The sequence below is a fragment of the Scyliorhinus torazame genome, chromosome 9 (genome assembly GCF_047496885.1).
Source record: "Scyliorhinus torazame isolate Kashiwa2021f chromosome 9, sScyTor2.1, whole genome shotgun sequence".
Lineage (NCBI taxonomy): Eukaryota > Metazoa > Chordata > Chondrichthyes > Carcharhiniformes > Scyliorhinidae > Scyliorhinus > Scyliorhinus torazame.
Window position 1 is genome coordinate 109,146,720 of NC_092715.1, and position 17,164 is coordinate 109,163,883.

Consider the following 17,164-nt stretch of genomic DNA (forward strand, 5'->3'; position numbering starts at 1 on the left):
TTTCTGAGACAGAATGGCCTCCCCCAACTAATGGGGATAAGAGCTGAATGGCCCTGGTGGATCCCAACTGAGCGTGAGTGAGATTGCTGATAGCTTGGCTAAAGGTTGCTTGATAGCATTGTCGACTAAATGTTCTGTTACTTTGCTAATGATTGAGAGTAGATTGATGGAATTGATTGGCTGGGATTTGCCCTACTTTTTGTTGATAGTTGAATTTGGTAGGTCCAACATTCCAAACTGGCGCTGATATTCAATAGTGGGTTTTAAACAACTATTAAACACAGTGATAGGTCAATTTAACATATGTTGTGATGCATGAGATGATATCGCATGCAATAGACAGAGGTAAGCATCCCCACATGGTGGTAGACAATTATACAACTAATATAGGAGGAGGCTGCACAAATATTCCCATCTTGAATGATGGCAACACATCAGTGCAGATGACGAGGCTGAAATATTTGCAACAATTTTCAGGCAAAAATTCTAAGAGAATGATCCATCTGACCTCCCAATATCCATCCAGTGTTTAGCAAATTCACTTCACTCCTTATATCAAGAAATGGCTGCAGGCACTAGATGCTGCCCTGACAACAGGCTGGCAGCAGTACTAAAGACTTATGCTTGCTGCGCCTTTAGCCAAGCAGTTCCAGTACAGCTACAACACTAGCTTCTACCCCGGCAATGCGGAAAATAATAAGCAGGACAAATCCAACCCCGCCAATTACCGTCCCATCATTCTACTCAATCATCAGCAAAATGATGAAAAGTGTCATCAACAATGCTAGCAAATGGCACTTATTCAATAAAATCTGCTCAAAGTTTGGTCTCTATCTGGACCACTCCTGACCTCATTATAGCTGAGTCCAAACATGGAAACAATAATTGAACATGAGGTGAGGTGAGAGTTACTGCCCTTGACATCAAGGCAGCATTTGACTGAATATGGAGCCCTAGCTAAACTGGAGCCAATGGGAATCCGGGAAAAACTCTCCACTGGTTGAAGTCATACCGAGCACGAAGGAAGATGGGTGTGGTTGCTGGAGGCCAATCATTTCAGTTGACAGAAACCACTGCAAATGTTCCTCAAGATAGTGTCCTAGGCCCAACCATCTTCAGCTGCTTCATCAATTACCTTCCTTCCATCATAAAGTTAGAAATGGAAATATTTGCTGTGGATTGCACAATGTTCAGTTCCATGCGTAACTCCTCATACTGAAGCAGTCCATGTCCAAATGCAGTCAGACCTGGATAACATTCAGACTTAAGCTGATAAGCGGCTAATAAAATTTGCACCATACAAGTGCCAGGCAATAATAATAATAATTGCTTATTGTCACAAGTAGGTTTCAATGAAGTTACTGTGAAAAGCCCCTAGTCGCCACATTCCGGCGCCTGTTCAGGGAGGCCGGTGCAGGAATTGAACCCGTGCTGCTGGCATTGTTCTGCATTACAAGCCAGCTGTTTAGCCCACTGTGCTAAACCAGCCCCTGACAATTTCCAACAAGAGAGAATCTAACCATCACCCCTTGACATTCAATGGCATTACCATCTTTGAATCCCCCACTATTAACATCCTCAGGGTTACCATTGACCAGAAACTGAACTGGACCAGCCACATAAATACTGTGGCTACAAGAGCAGGACAGAAGCTAGGAATCCTGTGGAGAGTAACTTGCATCCTGACTCCCCAAAACCTGCCCATTATCTACAAGGCACAATCAGGAGTGTGATGGAATACTCTCCACTTGCCTGGGTGAGTGGAGCTCCAGCAACACTCAAGAAGCTTGACACCATCCGGGACAAAGCAGTCCTCTTGATTGGCATCCACCACGATGGACAGTGGCACCAGTGCGTACTATCTACAAGATGCACTGCAGCAACTCATCGAGGTTCCTTCTATAGTACCTTCCAAATCCATGAACTTTACTACCTAGAAGCACACAGGCAGCAGATTAATGGGAACACCAGCACCTGCAACTTCTCCTCTGAGCCACTCACCATTCTGATTTGGAACTTTGTCACCGTTCCTTCACTGCTGCTGCATCAAAATCCTGGAATTTCTTTCCAAATAGCACTGTGGGTATACCACATGATATGGAGATGCTGGAGTTGGACTGCGTTGGGCACAGTAAGAAGTCTTACAACACCAGGTTAAAGTCCAACAGGTTTGTTTGGAATCACTATCGTTCGGAGCGCAGCTCCTTCATTAGGTCAGTGCATCTATCTCACCTGATGAAGGAACTGCGCTCCGAAAGCTAGTGATTCCAAACAAACCTGTTGGACTTTAACCTGGTGTTGCAAGACTTCTTACTATACCACATGGATTGCAATGGTCCAAGGCGGCAGTTCACCATCACCTTCTCAAGGGCAATTGGGGATGGGCATTAAATGTGGCCTCGGCAGTGATGCCCACATGCTGTGAAAGTATTTAAAAAAGAAACAAAATATGTGAATACGCTCAAAGGTTTTTGGAACGAGCACTGAAACTGATTCAAGTAACACATACCAAAGCTAATCTGACACAATCCAGCCATTGAGTATATATTCTCTTGCTGAAAGATGGGAAAACCTCTCTCTGGCCTTCGTTGGAAAACTCTTGAAGCCCACATCCCATTGTCATTTTCTTGTGTCACAACCGTATGAAAATAAACGTGCGAAAAGAGAACACCCGTAAATAAGATATAGAACAAATAGACTGCGGGACAAGCCAATCGTCTACTTTATAAAACTTACTAATAGCATGTAACTGATTGAGAATTTAAGGAACTGAGCCTTGTAATATGTGATCTGTGGGCTTTCATACTTAATGCACAGTGCAGTAGATCTTCCATTTTTATTCTGTAATTTAAGGACAGCTACATTTTTCAACATACTGTGATTATTTGCATACCAAAATGTTTGTAATTGTGAGTCTTTTTATTATTTTATTTTATGTTTTATTTTTCCTCTGTAGGCAGTTATGAAATATGATTACTTATTTGTCTATCCGCCCATCCATTGGTTCCTCCTTCCCTCCACCGTTCCTCCTCCCCCCCCCCACCCACCCCCTCCCAAACACGCACATATTTCAATACTAATCAAGCTCCTTTGTCTTGTGACTTTGAAAGGTCTGTTGTCAAAAGTTGCCATAGATGTATGAATTTGGAAATGCCAATTTCCAATTGACTTCACATTGTTACTTCACATCAAAGAATATTATAATCCAAAATTCAGTGGTTCCTTTCCACAGCTGGCTGATGGTGTTTGGCACCTCTCCAGACAAGTTTATACAATGTACTGATTGGAGTATGTGAATTTCTGTCAATCATATAAGGCAAAATTGTTAAATAACTTCCTTTGTATTTTTGCATTGTAATATTGTCATGCTTTAACGATTTGCCTTCCTGAAAGTTTCCAAGAATGATCCCTCAATTTATTTCAGATATTATGAGTCCTTGGATATACTGACGTCGCAAAATGCAGACCAAAACCATGATCCATTCAGCATTTTTGATATCTGCAATTTAATAAGGCATAACAACTTTATATCATGAGGTTCATATGAACTATAGTGTCCTTTAATTTTAAGTTGCTGGTTTGGATTTAGTTGGTAATTTTATATTTGAATACTAATTTCTCCAACTGATGTATTATTTACATTGCTGATGCAAATAATGATTAACTTAATTGGCATAAATTTTAATGAATTGATAATAATAGACTGAAAATTTCAATCTTAGTTCAGTCAAGAACAAGGCTGAAAGGAGTGAGAAGTCAAAAGAGGATCAAGTTTATGCCAAATTTTGTTACTAACTAACAAAGTCTTGTACAAGTTATTTTACCCATTAGAGATTTTATTAATTGTACGTCTGCATTGTATTGATCGTATTTGTTAAACTCTGTTTAATTCAGTTTAATTTTAAATGTATATTAGTTGACATTTTCTGTAAAACTTCTGTCTCTGTCATTGAAAGCGAGTTATATTCGGGAAAAGATACCGGCAACAAAGATTAGAAAAAGTGAAGATGGCACTCAGTAGAGCACGTGCCTCCACCACATTCTGTTAACTTAACATTATTATAATTGCACAGCTCTTCCATGAGGCTTTTCCCTGCCTGTCTGGTGCTCTGTAATGGTAAAGCAGAGCAAAAAAAATGTATTATGAGCTTCTACCTCAATCCACGTCTGGCAACCTGCTCTGAAAATTCTGCTCACATTTTGACAGCTGTGACAAATTACATCATGACAGTTGAGGCAATCCGTAACATTCTAAAACAATCAACAATATTCCAACTCTCCCAATCTTAATTGATTCTTTGAAAAAATTCAGGATCTGGATCCCCATCTTAGCCAAAAAATAATCAGTTCTTCCTTTCACTATACCCTATCCTTGTACCAAGTTTGTTGAAATCTGTCCATTGATGTTTGAGATGTACTGTTTGCAGACAAAATAGACGAACAGGAACAAACAAATGATCTCCATCCACCATGAGTGGCAGAGGTAATAGTTGTTGCTAACTTTGCCTTAGTTTAATTGTTCTGTTTTATCACCTTTGCCCTTGAGTCACCAGGTATCTTTATGATACCGCCACGTGGTTCAAGTCCGAGTAATGATCAATAATCCAATACACCGCTTAGTAAGATTTAAATCAAAGCACATTTATTATACGCAGTAATCACTACTCGTGCATAAATTCTACGTCTAAGCTACTTCTATAACTAACAGGCCAATACTTAACTTGGAACTGGCCCACCAGGTCAGGGAAACAAATGGCCTTTTGTTCGGGTTCTGAGCCTGCGGGATTCGAAGTTGGTACAGATTGATAGCTAGGAGCGCCTATCTCGTAGCGAGCGTTGAAGTAAGACTTACAGGTTCGGTCGGCTGCTGAAGAGTGACGAGAGCTGGAAGTGAGCCGAAGAAGAAGAGCGCAACTTGAACTTGGGACTCAATTCTTATAGTCCCCAGGGGCTTCCCGCCTTTCGGGGCGGACCCTGTACCTGGTCCCAAGTGATTGGACTTTGTCCCAATCACTTGGTTCAATTTTCTCCAATGCTGGAGCGGTTCCCTGATCGATGGGCGGTCTTGAGATGGTCGTTCACCTCCTTTTGTGTAGGCTTCTGCTGGCGCCGAAGAGTCTGGTTTTGCTTTATGTGTCTAAATGTTGTTTATTGTTCCCGGGGATTCTCATTAGTATGCAGATGGCTGGTGTTTTGTTATGCTGATGGTTGCTGGCATCGATCTTGTCTGGCCTTTCCAGAGGTAAATACACAGCCAACCTGCAGCTGCTCGTTTTTGTCCTGTTGGCTGACTTTCCCATCAGCCTTTGCCGTTCACCATTTTGAATCGGGAGTTGGGCATTTTAAGTGGCTACATAGTCCACCTGGCAAAGCACTGTGAATAAGCTATTTGGCAATCAAAAATCTGTTGCAGCTTAGTGTGTAGTAGTTGCTGAAAGGTGATGCCTTGCTAAAAATCAACCATGTTTACAGAAGATGCTTTGAAACTTGAGAAAAGCAGTGATACAGAATGCAAAAGAAAAATGTAATTCCTTTTAAGCTACAAATGTATGTGTTCTTTCAGATAACCACAAAGATTGCTCTGGTGTAACACTACAGATGACGTTTCTTCAGTAAGTATCCTGATTTAAGCTATTTTAAAATGTTTAGGATATATTTTTGTTGTGTCCCATCATATAATCATCAACAAAATACAGTATTATCTTCCACCTTCTCCTAACAAAATCAAATTATTACTCCAATTCTGATTTTATGAATTCTCATTCTTCAAGAGCAAATTATCATTAGGGCGAGATATCCATTCTTCCTCATCCACACATTCCATTTAGTGACATCATATACAGGCATGGGATCAGCTTTGATATACATCATACAACAGAAGGGCTAAAAGAGCTATGGAATGTCTTTAGCAAACATGGTCAAGGAGAATCCCAAGACCTTTTTTGCATATATTAGGAGCAAGAGGATAGCAAGAGAAACATTAGGCCTACTTAAGGACAATGGAGGGAAGTTATGCGTGGAACCACAGGAAGTAGGTGAAATCCTTAATGGGTACTTTGTATCGGTATTCACCAGGATGAAGGACATGGCGGATGTTGACATCATGGATAGGTGTGTGAACTTTCTTGAAAAGGTTAATATATAAAAGGAGGCAATGGGCAGCACGATGGCGCAGTGGTTAGCACTGCTGTCTCAAGACGCCGAGGTCCCAGGTTCAACCCCACCTCTGGGTCACTGCCGTGTGGACTTTGCATATTCTCCCCGTGTTTGCTTAGGTTTCGTCCTTACAACCCAAAGATGTGCAGGATAGATGGATTGGCCCCTTAATTGGAAAAAATGAATTGGGTACTCTAAATTTATTTTTAAAAATAAACTAAAAGGAGGAAGTGTTGAGTATCCTAAATTGCATTAAAGTAGACACGTCCCCGGGCCGGATGGATCTATCCCAGGTTACTGGAGAGGCAAGGGGAGAAATAGCTGGAGCCTGAACAAATATCTTCACATCCTCTTTGACCACAGGCGAGGCTCCAAAGGACTAGAGAATAGCCAATGTTATTCCCTTGTTTAAGAAAGGAAGCAGGGACAATCCAGCAAATTATAGGCCGGTGAACCTAACATCAGTGGATTGGAAGCTTTTGGAAAAAATACTGAGGGACAGGATATGTGCACATTTGTAAGAAAATGGACTGGTTAGTGACAGGCAGCATGGTTTTGTACGGTGAAGGTCATGTCTCACCAACTTGATTGAGTTTTTTGAAGAGGTGACAAAGAAAAATGATGAGGGAAGGGCTGTGGATCTAGTTTATATGGACATTACTAAGGCGTTTGACAAGGTCCCACAATGCAGACTGGTACAAAAACTAAAATCATGGGATTCGGAGTGGGTTAGGTAAATGGATACAGAACTGGCTTGGTAATAGAAGACAGAAAGTAGCGGTGGAAGGGAATTTTTCTGAATGGGAATCTGGGGCGGGATTCTCAGACCCCCCGTCGGGTCGGAGTATCGCCGAGGGTCGGCGTGAAACCCGCCCCCGCCGGTCTCCGAATTCACCCACCCCCCCAAAAACCAGCGTGGCATGAGTCGCGCCTCCCGCCTCGGAGAATGGTGGCGCGACTCAATGTGCCCCGGGGCCGCCTGAATTCTCCGGCCGCGATGGACCGAAGTCCCGCCCGCCTGTAGCAAGTCCCGCCGGCGGAAATTGGAGTTGGTACCTTACCGGTGGGAACTGGCGGCGCGGGCAGCCTCCGGGATTATTGGGGGGTCGTGGGGGGATCTGGCCCCGGGATGTGCCTCCACGGTGGCCTGGCCTGCGGTCGGGGCCCACCAATCCGCGGGCGGGCCTGTGCCGTGAGGGCACTCTATTCCTTCCGCACCGGAGGCCGTGGTCATCCGCCATTCCCGGTGCGGAAGTGACTCCATGTGCGCATGCGCGGGGATGGCGTCAGCAGACGCTGACGCTCCCGCGCATGCGCGGACCCGCACCGGCCGGCGGAGTCCCTTCGGCCCCGGCTGGCGTGGTGCCAAAGGCCTTCCACGCCGGCTGGCGGGGCGCAAACTGCTCTGGTGCCGTCCTAGCCCCTGAAGGTGCGGCGGATTCTGCACCTTTGGGGCGGCCTGACGCCGGAGTGGTTCCCGCCACTCCACTGTGCCGTTTCTGACCACCCCGCCAATTCCTGGAGAATCCCGCCCCTGTAGCTAGTGGTTTTCTGCAGTGCTGGAACCTCTGTTGTTTGCAGTATATATAAATGATCTGGAGGAAAATGTGGGCGGTCTGATTAGTAAGTTTGGAGACGACGCCAAGATTGGCGGAGTTGCTGATAGTGCCGAGGATTGTCAGAGGATACAACAGGATATATAGACAGATTAGAGACTTGGACACAGAAATGGCAGATGGAGTTTAATCCGGACAAATGCTAGGTGATGCATTTTGGAGGATCAAATCTATGTATGAATTATACTATAAATGGCAGTACCCTTCAAAACATTTTCTTTTATTCATTCATGGGATGTGGGTGTCGCAGGCTGTGTCAGCATTTACTGCCCATCCCTAATTGCCCTTGAGGCAGTTAAGAGTCAACCACATTGCTGTGGCTGGAGTCATATGTAGGCCAGACCAGGTAAGGATGGCAGATTTCCTCCCCGAAAGGACATTAGTGAACCAGTTGGGTTTTTACGACAATTGACGATGGTTTCATGATCACCATCATTAGATTTTTAATTCCAGATTTTTATTGAATTAATATTTCACCATCTGCCGTTGTGGGATTTGAACCTGGCTTCCCAGAGGTTTGCTCTGAGTTTCTGATTTACTAGTCCAGCGACAATACCTACGCCACTGCCTCCCAAAGGATCAAATCTAGGTATAAATTATACTGTAAATGGCAAAACCCTTAGGAGCATTAACATACAGAGGGATCTTGGCGTGCAGGTCCACAGTTCCCTAAAAGTGGAAACACAGGAACACTCTGCCAGAGGATGTGGTGGAAGCAGGCGCATTAGCAATATTTAAGAAGCATCTGGATGGATACATGAATAGGGAGGAAATAGTGGAATATGGACCGAGTAAGGGCAGAAGTTTTTTCCTTAGTTAGGGCATCATGATCGGCACAGGCTTGGAGGGCCGCAGGGCCTGTTCCAGTGCTGTACTTTTCTTTGTTCTTTGTATCCAGGTTCACATGTACAATGCTTCCTTTGACTTAATAGCAGTTGTTTTTTTCTGCCAGAATGTAAGACATGATTGAATGGAAGCCTCCTTCAACTGAACATTGGGCAGACTTAAACCATGCTTTTGGCCTTGCCATAACCTCCACTCCCTTCCCATTGATTCCGTTCGGATAAATTAAATGAAGAAATTAAAAATCTTGCTATTCTTGACCCTGAGCTAAATTTCCTTTTCTCATCCTGTATAATCATCAAAACAAATTAGTTTTACCTACACCGCATTTCCAACTTGCATCCACTTCCACCCCAAAGCACTTACTCATGTTGTCATCACCTCGGAACTTGATTTTTCCAACTCTTCTTTCCAGACACTTTCCAGAAATTTGAATCATAGAATAGAATCATAGAAGCACTACAGTGCAGAAGGAGACAATTCAGCCCATCAAGTCTGCACCGAGCCTCTGAAAGTGCACCTTACCTAGGTCCACACCCCCACTCTATCCCCAGTAACCCCACCTAACCTTTTTGGACACTAAGGGGCAATTTAGCATGGCACTGTGGGAGGAAACAGGAGCACCTTGAGGAAACCCACGCAGATAAGGGGATAACCTACAAACTCCACACAGACAGTGACCCAAGGCTGGAACTGAACCCAGGTCCCTGGCGCTGTGAGGCAGCAGTGCTAACCACTGTGCCACCGTGCTGCTGGTATTTGTTCAATACCAAGCTGCCCATGCTGATCGTGCACCAATTATCTCTTGCAAATCTGACTTGTTATCTAGTATTGGCTCTTTGTTCCTCAATATTTCGAATTCATGCTCCTATGACTCATTTTAAAATGCCTTTATCTTTCTGTCCCTTCATTCCACCATTAGCGACAGATCCTTCAGCCAATTTAGCCCTGTTCTCCAGAACATGCCCCAAAACCTTCTACCTCTGCACTCCTTTCCCACCGTTTAAAAACTTCTCTAAAATATATCCTAAACTTTTAGTCACCTTTTCTAACTCTGGCAATCTTGCACACTGTTCATTCCTTTCCTTTGATTTTTCTACATTAAAGGTGTTCAGTATTTTCTGCTTGTTCACATTCTACATCCGTTGATTCTAGAATATTCAGTCAATAAGTTTTTATATTCAGTTTTGTTTTTCCTTTGCACCTTTCTCCTTTTCACTTGCATTGTCAGTATGAGAGGATGCAGATAAGGGGAAGCAATCAGTAGTGACCCTCTGGTTAAAATAGAGGAATAAGAGGAACCTTAAAACTGTAATGGGAGTTGGCTGTTGGTCTGCTCTTAACAGGAATGCGTTGGTATAAGTTCGAAGTTCAGAGAGGCTTGGAGCGAAAACAAAGTTGTTCTATTAGAGAGACTTTAATTTTCATATGGATTGGTAAAAGCTGAGGTGCTCAAGCAAGAATGTTAGTGGATTCAAGTACATAGTTTTCAAGAGCAGTATGTTCTAGAACTAACGAGCAAGCCATAGTAGACTTAATAATAACAGTAAAGGAAACAGTTATCAAACAGTGCTAGATTTTAAAAATTATTTCATGGGATGCTGGCCCTGCTGGCATCCTAATTAGTACCCCTAATTTCCCTTGAGAAGGTAGTGGTGAGACACATTCTTGAACTGCTGCTATGTTGTATAGGTACACCCACAGTGCTGTTAGGGAGGGAGTACCAGGAATTTGACCAAATAACGGTGAAGGAATGGCAATATAGCTCTGAAGTCAGGATGGTATGTGGCATTTGCTGCCCTTATCATACTAGGTCATAGAAGTTGCTGGTTTGGAAAGTGTGTTGAAGGAGGCTTCATCAGTCGCTGCATTGCATTTGTATGTGATACACACTGTTGCCACTGTGCATCAGTGGTGGAGGGGTTCAGAGTTTCAGGTGGTGGATTGGGTGCCAATCAAGTGGGGCTGCTTTGCCCAGGATGGTGTTGAACTTCTTGAATATTGTTGGAGCTACACTGATGCAGGCAAGTGAAGAGTATTCCATCAGGCTGTAAACTTGTGTGTTGATGGCAGGGTAGTCATTCTCACCTCACCTCTTGAGTTCAGCTCTTTTAGCACTGTTTGGACCTAGGTTGTTTTGAGGTCAGGGTTCATGTGATCCTGACTGAACGCAAACTGAGCGTCATGAGCAGGTTCCTCTGTGCTTCACACTGTTAAAATGACAACCATCCATCATTTTGCTAATAACTGAGAGAAGACTGATGGGGCAGTAATTTGCTGGATTGCATGTACACACAAACGCACAAATTAGAAGTAGGCCATGCTTAGCCATTTGAAAAGATTATAGCTGATCCGATTGTGACCTTAACTTCATTTTCCAGTCTACCCCCTATAACCTTTGGCACTCTTATCAATCAAGAATCTATCTAATTTAGTCCTAAATATATTCACTAACACAGCCTCCAATGCCCTTGGTAAGAGAATTCCGCAAACTAAAAACCGCCATAAAAAGGTTCCCCTCATCAATGAGACACCTCTTGTTTTAAACTGTCTCCCCTACCCCTAGTCTCTCCCATAAGGAGCAATATCCTCTCAGCAGCCACCCTGTCAGGTGCCCTCTGGTTCTTATATAATTCAATAAGATAATTTCTCATTCTTCTAAACTCCATTGGGTACAGATTCAACCTCCAACCTAAGATAACCCCCTCATTGCAGTATTCAGTCTGTGAATTTTCCCTGAATTGCCTCTAATTCAATTATATATTTTCTTATGGAGACCAAAGATGTACATGGTACACCAAGTGTGGCCTCACCAAAGCCCTGTAGAGCAACATTTCCATATTTTTATATCCCATCCCCTTGCAATAAACACCACCACATTTGCCTTCCTAATCATATTTTGTCCCTCATTAACCTTTTGTGATTCATGTACCAGGGCACCCAGATCGCTCTACCGTACATTGTGTAACCTCTCTCCATTTAAGTAATATACTGCTTTTCTATTCTCCCTGTCAAAGTGGACAAGTTCACATTTTCTCGCATTATATTCCATCTGCCAAATTTTTGCCCACTCACTTAACCTATCTATGTTCCATTGCAGATTCCTTCTGCCCTCTTTACAACTTAATTTTCTACCTGTCTTTGTGTCACCAACGAACTTAGTAAGCAGTACAGATTATAAATGGTTGAGGCCCCAGCACTGATCCTTGGGGAACTCAACTCTTTTCATCTTGCCAACCTGAAAATGTCCCAATTATACCCATATATCCTCTGTTTCCTGTTATCTATTCAATCCCATAGCCATGCTAAAATATTACCCCTGACATCATGAGCTCTTTTTCCGTACAGTAACCTTTGACGTGGCACCTTGTCAAATGTCTTCTGGAAATCAAAGTACACCACATCCACGGGTTCCCCTTTTTCCACGTTGCTTGTTACTTTCTCAAAGAACTCCCAATAAATTGGTCAAATATGATTTCCCTTTCACAAAGCCATATTTACTGTGCCTGATTGCATTGAGATTTTCTAAGTACCTCATTATCACCTCCTTAATAATAGCTTCTGTTGGTTTAGCTCACTCGACTAGACAGCTGGTTTGTGATGAAGAGCAAGACCAGCAACGCGGGTTCAATTCCCGTATAGCTCAGGTTATTCATAAAGGCCCCACCTTCTCAACCTTGCCCCTCACCTGAGGTGCGGTGATCCTCAGGTTAAATCACCAACAGTCAGCTCTCCCCCTCAAAGATCGTCTGAGACTATGGCATCTTTAACTTTATCTGTATAGCTTCCAGCATTTTCCCGATGAAATATTAAGCTAACTGGCCTGTAGTTTCTTACTTTCTGTCTTCCTCCTTTCCTGAACAGAGGAGCTACATTTGCTATTTTCTAATCTGATGGGACCTTTCCAGAATTTTGGAAAATTATAACAAATGCATCTACTATCTCAGCAGCCAATTTCTTTTAGAACCTTTGAATGCAGGCCATCAGGCCCTGGCCATTTTTGAGCCTTTAGTACTAATAATTTTCTCAGTACCCTTTCTCTAATGATTATAATTATTTTAAGTTCTCCCCTCCTTTTCACCTCTTGATTTACAAGCATTTCTGGAATGTTATTTATGTCTTCTACAGTGAAGAGGGACACATAGTATGCGTTCAACACTTCTACCATTTACTTATTTCATATTATTAATTCCCGAGACACACACGCTAGTTTGGACCAATGTGTGGGCAAAAATACTGCTCTAAGAAACTGTCCCAAATACATACTATGGTCTTCTAGACTACCATTGCCAATCGGCTTCATCCAATCTAAATGTATATTAAAAATCACACATAATTATTACAGTACGTTTCTTGCAATCCCCATTATTTTGTTATGAATGCTGCATGCACTTGGATACAAAGCCTTTAGTTCTGTCTGACTGTCTTGTGTTCTGCTTTTTGTGCACAGGACATAATGGCCAATTTTCCACATTGTCAGGTCCATGCCAATGTCACAGATGTGCTGGAACAACTTAGCTTGAGGTGCAGTTGGTTCTGGAGCACAAGACTTCAGTACAACTGCCAAGATTTTGTCAGGGAACAAAGCCCTTGCTGGACCCAGTGCCTTCAGCTGTTTTTTGATATCATGTGGAATGAATAGAATTGGCTGATCTAATTGATGAATACAATGTTAGGCTTGCTTGGATAAAATTAGCACCATGTAGATGGAAGCAGGAGCATAAATTTAAAAATAGACTTTGATTAAGAGACTCGATTAATTGAGTGGGCAAGGCTGTGACAGATGGATTTCACCATGGGTTGGCGTGAGGTCATATATTTTGGACCAAACACACATCTCCAAGTATTATTGGAATGGTGAAAGTCCAGAGAGCTTTAGAGGTACATATACACAGATCATTCATGGGATGTGGTGTCCCAGATTTGGTGTTCCTTTGTGTCTGCTGCTCTTGTCCTTCTTGATGGCAGCGGTCGTGGGTAGTGATCAGGTGTAAACAATAATCTAAAAGGCTCATGTAATGTTAACCTTTGTAACTGGAGGGCTAGAATTTAGCATGCAGGAGGTTTTGCTAGAGTTGTACCAAACGTTGGTTAAACCATAGCTGGTGTGTGGAGTTTTGGTAACTGCATCTTAGAAAGAGGAAGAGAGCAGATTCACCTGAATGTTACAGGCTTCCAAGTGTTTATACCGTGAAAAGACATTGTATAATCCAGGTTTGTATTCCCTGGAATATAAAAGATTAAGAGGAGATTTGAGGGTTTTGAGATTTTGAAAGGGATTGATAGAGTAGATAGAGAGAAACTTTCCCCACTGAATCCAGGAAAAGGAATATATCCTGGCAATCAGAGCCAGGCTGTTCAGATGAGAGGTTAAAAACAGTGGGGCTTCACGCTTTGATGGAAGTGTGGAACTCTCGTGCACAAAAAAGCAGTAGATGCGAGTTCAGTTAATTATCTAAAATCTGGGATTGTTGGACATTTTACTAGAAAAAGGTATTGATGATTATCGGGCCACGACAGGTAATTGGGATTAAGATACAAATCAGCCTCGCTGAATGGAAGAGCAGGCTCTCCAGGGGTTGAATGTCATAATGATAGGACAGGAGGAGACTATTTAGCCCCTTGAACCTATTCTGCCATTCACGGAGATTATGGCTGATCTGCAACCTGGCCTCACATACCTGCCTTTGCGCCATATCCCTTAATCCTTTTAGTTAATTAAAATCTGTCAATCTCAGTTTTAAAATTAACAATTGACCAAGCATTAGTTGCTGCTTGTGGAAGAGTGTTCCAAACTTTTGCCATCCTTTGCATGTACAAGTGTGCCCTAATATCACTCCTGAAAGATTTAGCCCTAATGCTTAGGCCATGCCCCCAAGTCTTGGTCTCCCCATCCATCAGAAATGGTTTCTATCTACGCTATCTGTTCATATCTTGAAAATTGCAATCAAATCATCCCTTAACTGTCTAAATTCCAGGGAATGATATTCTTGTTTATGCAATCACTCCTCTTAATTTAGCCCTTGGAGTCAGAAAACATAAGGAATCGGAATAAGAACAGGCTTTACAGTCTTTTTAATCTGTTCAGCCATTTAGTTGGACTATGGCTGACCCTCATCTGAACAGCCGTTCTGGAACTAGCCATCCAAGAGAATTTGTGTGACGAATGTGAGAAATGTTCATATTTTAAAGTTTGTATTTAGTACTTTTGCTGTGATTACAAAGGGAAAGAGAGAATCATTGATTTTTGCAGGGGCAATGTAAGCTTTTGTAACAAGACACAAGAATGTATTGTGCTTTTGGATTTCCTTCTGGAACACCAAGTGGGACAGACCGGGTTCAGTTTGCTCTTAAAGGACTCTCTCTCTAAAAGGCTTTGTATCAATATAAGCAAGTAGAAATGTTTGTTGTTAACATTATTCATTAGTGGTATTTTAACAAATGTATATATGGGTTTGTTTAATTTGGAAATATATAGAGGCTGGGTTAAAAAGCAAGTAAGATGTTATAACTGCTAAATGTAAAATACTCCTTTGTTGGTATTGTGTTTAGTTCTGTGTTTAAATTAAAGTTTGTTTTACCACACAAGCTGTCTGCTGGTCAGTGTTATCACTCCAGTAATGCAGTATCATTTCTCACAGTTTTCCAAAGTAAAAAGTTGGTTTCTCGTCTGGAATCTCATAACAAATTGGGGTTCACATTCTTGGACCCATAACAATTGGGTTCTAGTCTGAGATCTTCACAAAATTTGAGGTTCTGGTCTGGTTCCCATAATAATTGGGTTTTTTTTGGCAGGATTTAAAAAGTATAATTCTTTGTTTGGCTTGGGATTATTGAATCTAATGACAACGAGAGTGGAGAACTGTTGTTTTCAGTTTAAGAGGGAGTAACTCATATAATGGCTCTTTCAGAGGCCAAGAGTTTCCTGGATGTGGAAAAAATAACCCGTATTTGGTTAAAAACGGTGGTTAAAACAAAACCTTTGAAATTGGCAGGCAAGTTGCAGTTGAATTTATGTGCCGGGGCAAGGAAGTTAGAAATAACTGAAGTGATTGCTCAGCATTTGGAGGAGATGCCAGGAACACAGCCTGGAATGTGGCAATAATCAGTGGAATTAGCCAAAAGCCAATTACAAATGAAACAATTAGAAATGTAGCAAAAATAAAGAGGAAGATCTCTTCAAAAGGAATTGAAATGAAGAAACTTGGGGGACGATTCTCCAAAATGGTGACCAAGAGTTCGCACCGTCGTGAACGCCGTTGCGTTTCACGACGGCGCGAACCGGGCCCCCGTACGACCGATTCTGTCCCCCACAAGGGGCCAGCAGAGCGCTGGAGCGGTTCACGCCGCTCCAGCCTCCCTTCCTGGTGCCAAATGGGCACCGTGCCAACCTGGGCATGCGCGGGGGACTTCTTCAACGCGCCGCACAGTAGGCCCGGGAGGGGGAGAGAGGCCGGCCCGCTGATCGGTGGGCCCTGATCGCGGGCCAGACTCCATTGGAGGCCCCCCTCGGTGAAGGATCGCTTTTCCCCGCCCCACAGGCCGCCCCCCCCCCCCCCCTCCCCCCGACCCTTTGCGCAGAGTTCCCTCTGGCAGCGATCAGGGGTGAACGCCGCTGGCCGGACTCTGTCGTATCCGCACGGCCTCTCGGCCCATCCGGGCTGGAGAACTGGCGGCCCCGCCGATTCCAGCGGCCCGCGGCCAATGCAGCATCTAACGCGCCGGTACAAATGGCGCCGATACTCCGCTCCTCGGAGAATCGCGCGCCGGCGTCGTGGCGCGGTTGCGGCGATTCTCCGGCCCGGCGCGGGGCTCGGAGAATCGCCCCCTTGATGTGGAAATGGAAAGATCAGGGGAAAAAGGATAGAGAAAGACGGAATATCAACTTAAAAGGTTGGAGATAAAGAAGTTAAGGAAAGGCAAGAGGGAGGAGTAACCCTCCTTAGTCCAATTCTAGTGGGAATATGTGTAAACCTGTTTAAGCACTGCCAAGATTTGATGAGAAAGATGTGGAAACATTTTTAATGGCTTTTGAGAAAGTAGCTAAACAATTAAATTGACCAAAAGCCATGCAGTTATTGTTGATTCATGTAATCACAGTATCCCTTCATTGCCATTCGGCCCATCGAGTCTGCACTGACCCTCCGAAAGAACCTCGGCCCAATCCCCTGCCATATCCCTGTATCCCGCCTAACCTTCGAACACTTACGGGCAATTTAGCATGGCCAATTCACCTATCCTGCACACCTTTGGACAGCGGGAGCAAACCAGAGCACCCGGAGGAAACCCACGCAGACACTGGGAGAATGTACATACTCCACATGGATAGTCACCTGAGCCCAGAATCGAACACGGGTCCCTGGTGCTGTGAGGCAGCAGTGCTGTACTTGGGAGGTAGAGCGAGTGAAATTTTTGCATTATTGTCAGAGGAGGTATCTAGGGATTATGATGAGGTGGGAAAAGCCATTTTAAGTGCATATGAACTAGTGCCAGAAGCCTATAGATAGAAGTTTAGAAATATAAGGAAAGAATCAAGTCAGATGTATATA

The 17,164-nt window shown here is 43.4% G+C and overlaps 1 protein-coding gene across 10 annotated transcripts in view; it reads left to right on the forward strand.

Annotated features, from left to right (window-relative positions):
• pam (peptidylglycine alpha-amidating monooxygenase) overlaps positions 1-17,164 on the forward strand; it is a 445,162-nt gene that overhangs the window by 270,115 nt on the left and 157,883 nt on the right. For all 10 annotated transcript variants that reach the window (XM_072516372.1, XM_072516375.1, XM_072516373.1 and 7 more), the window contains exon 8: positions 5,564-5,612. In XM_072516372.1, the coding sequence (XP_072372473.1) occupies positions 5,564-5,612 (49 nt within the window). The remainder of the gene's footprint in view (positions 1-5,563; positions 5,613-17,164) is intronic.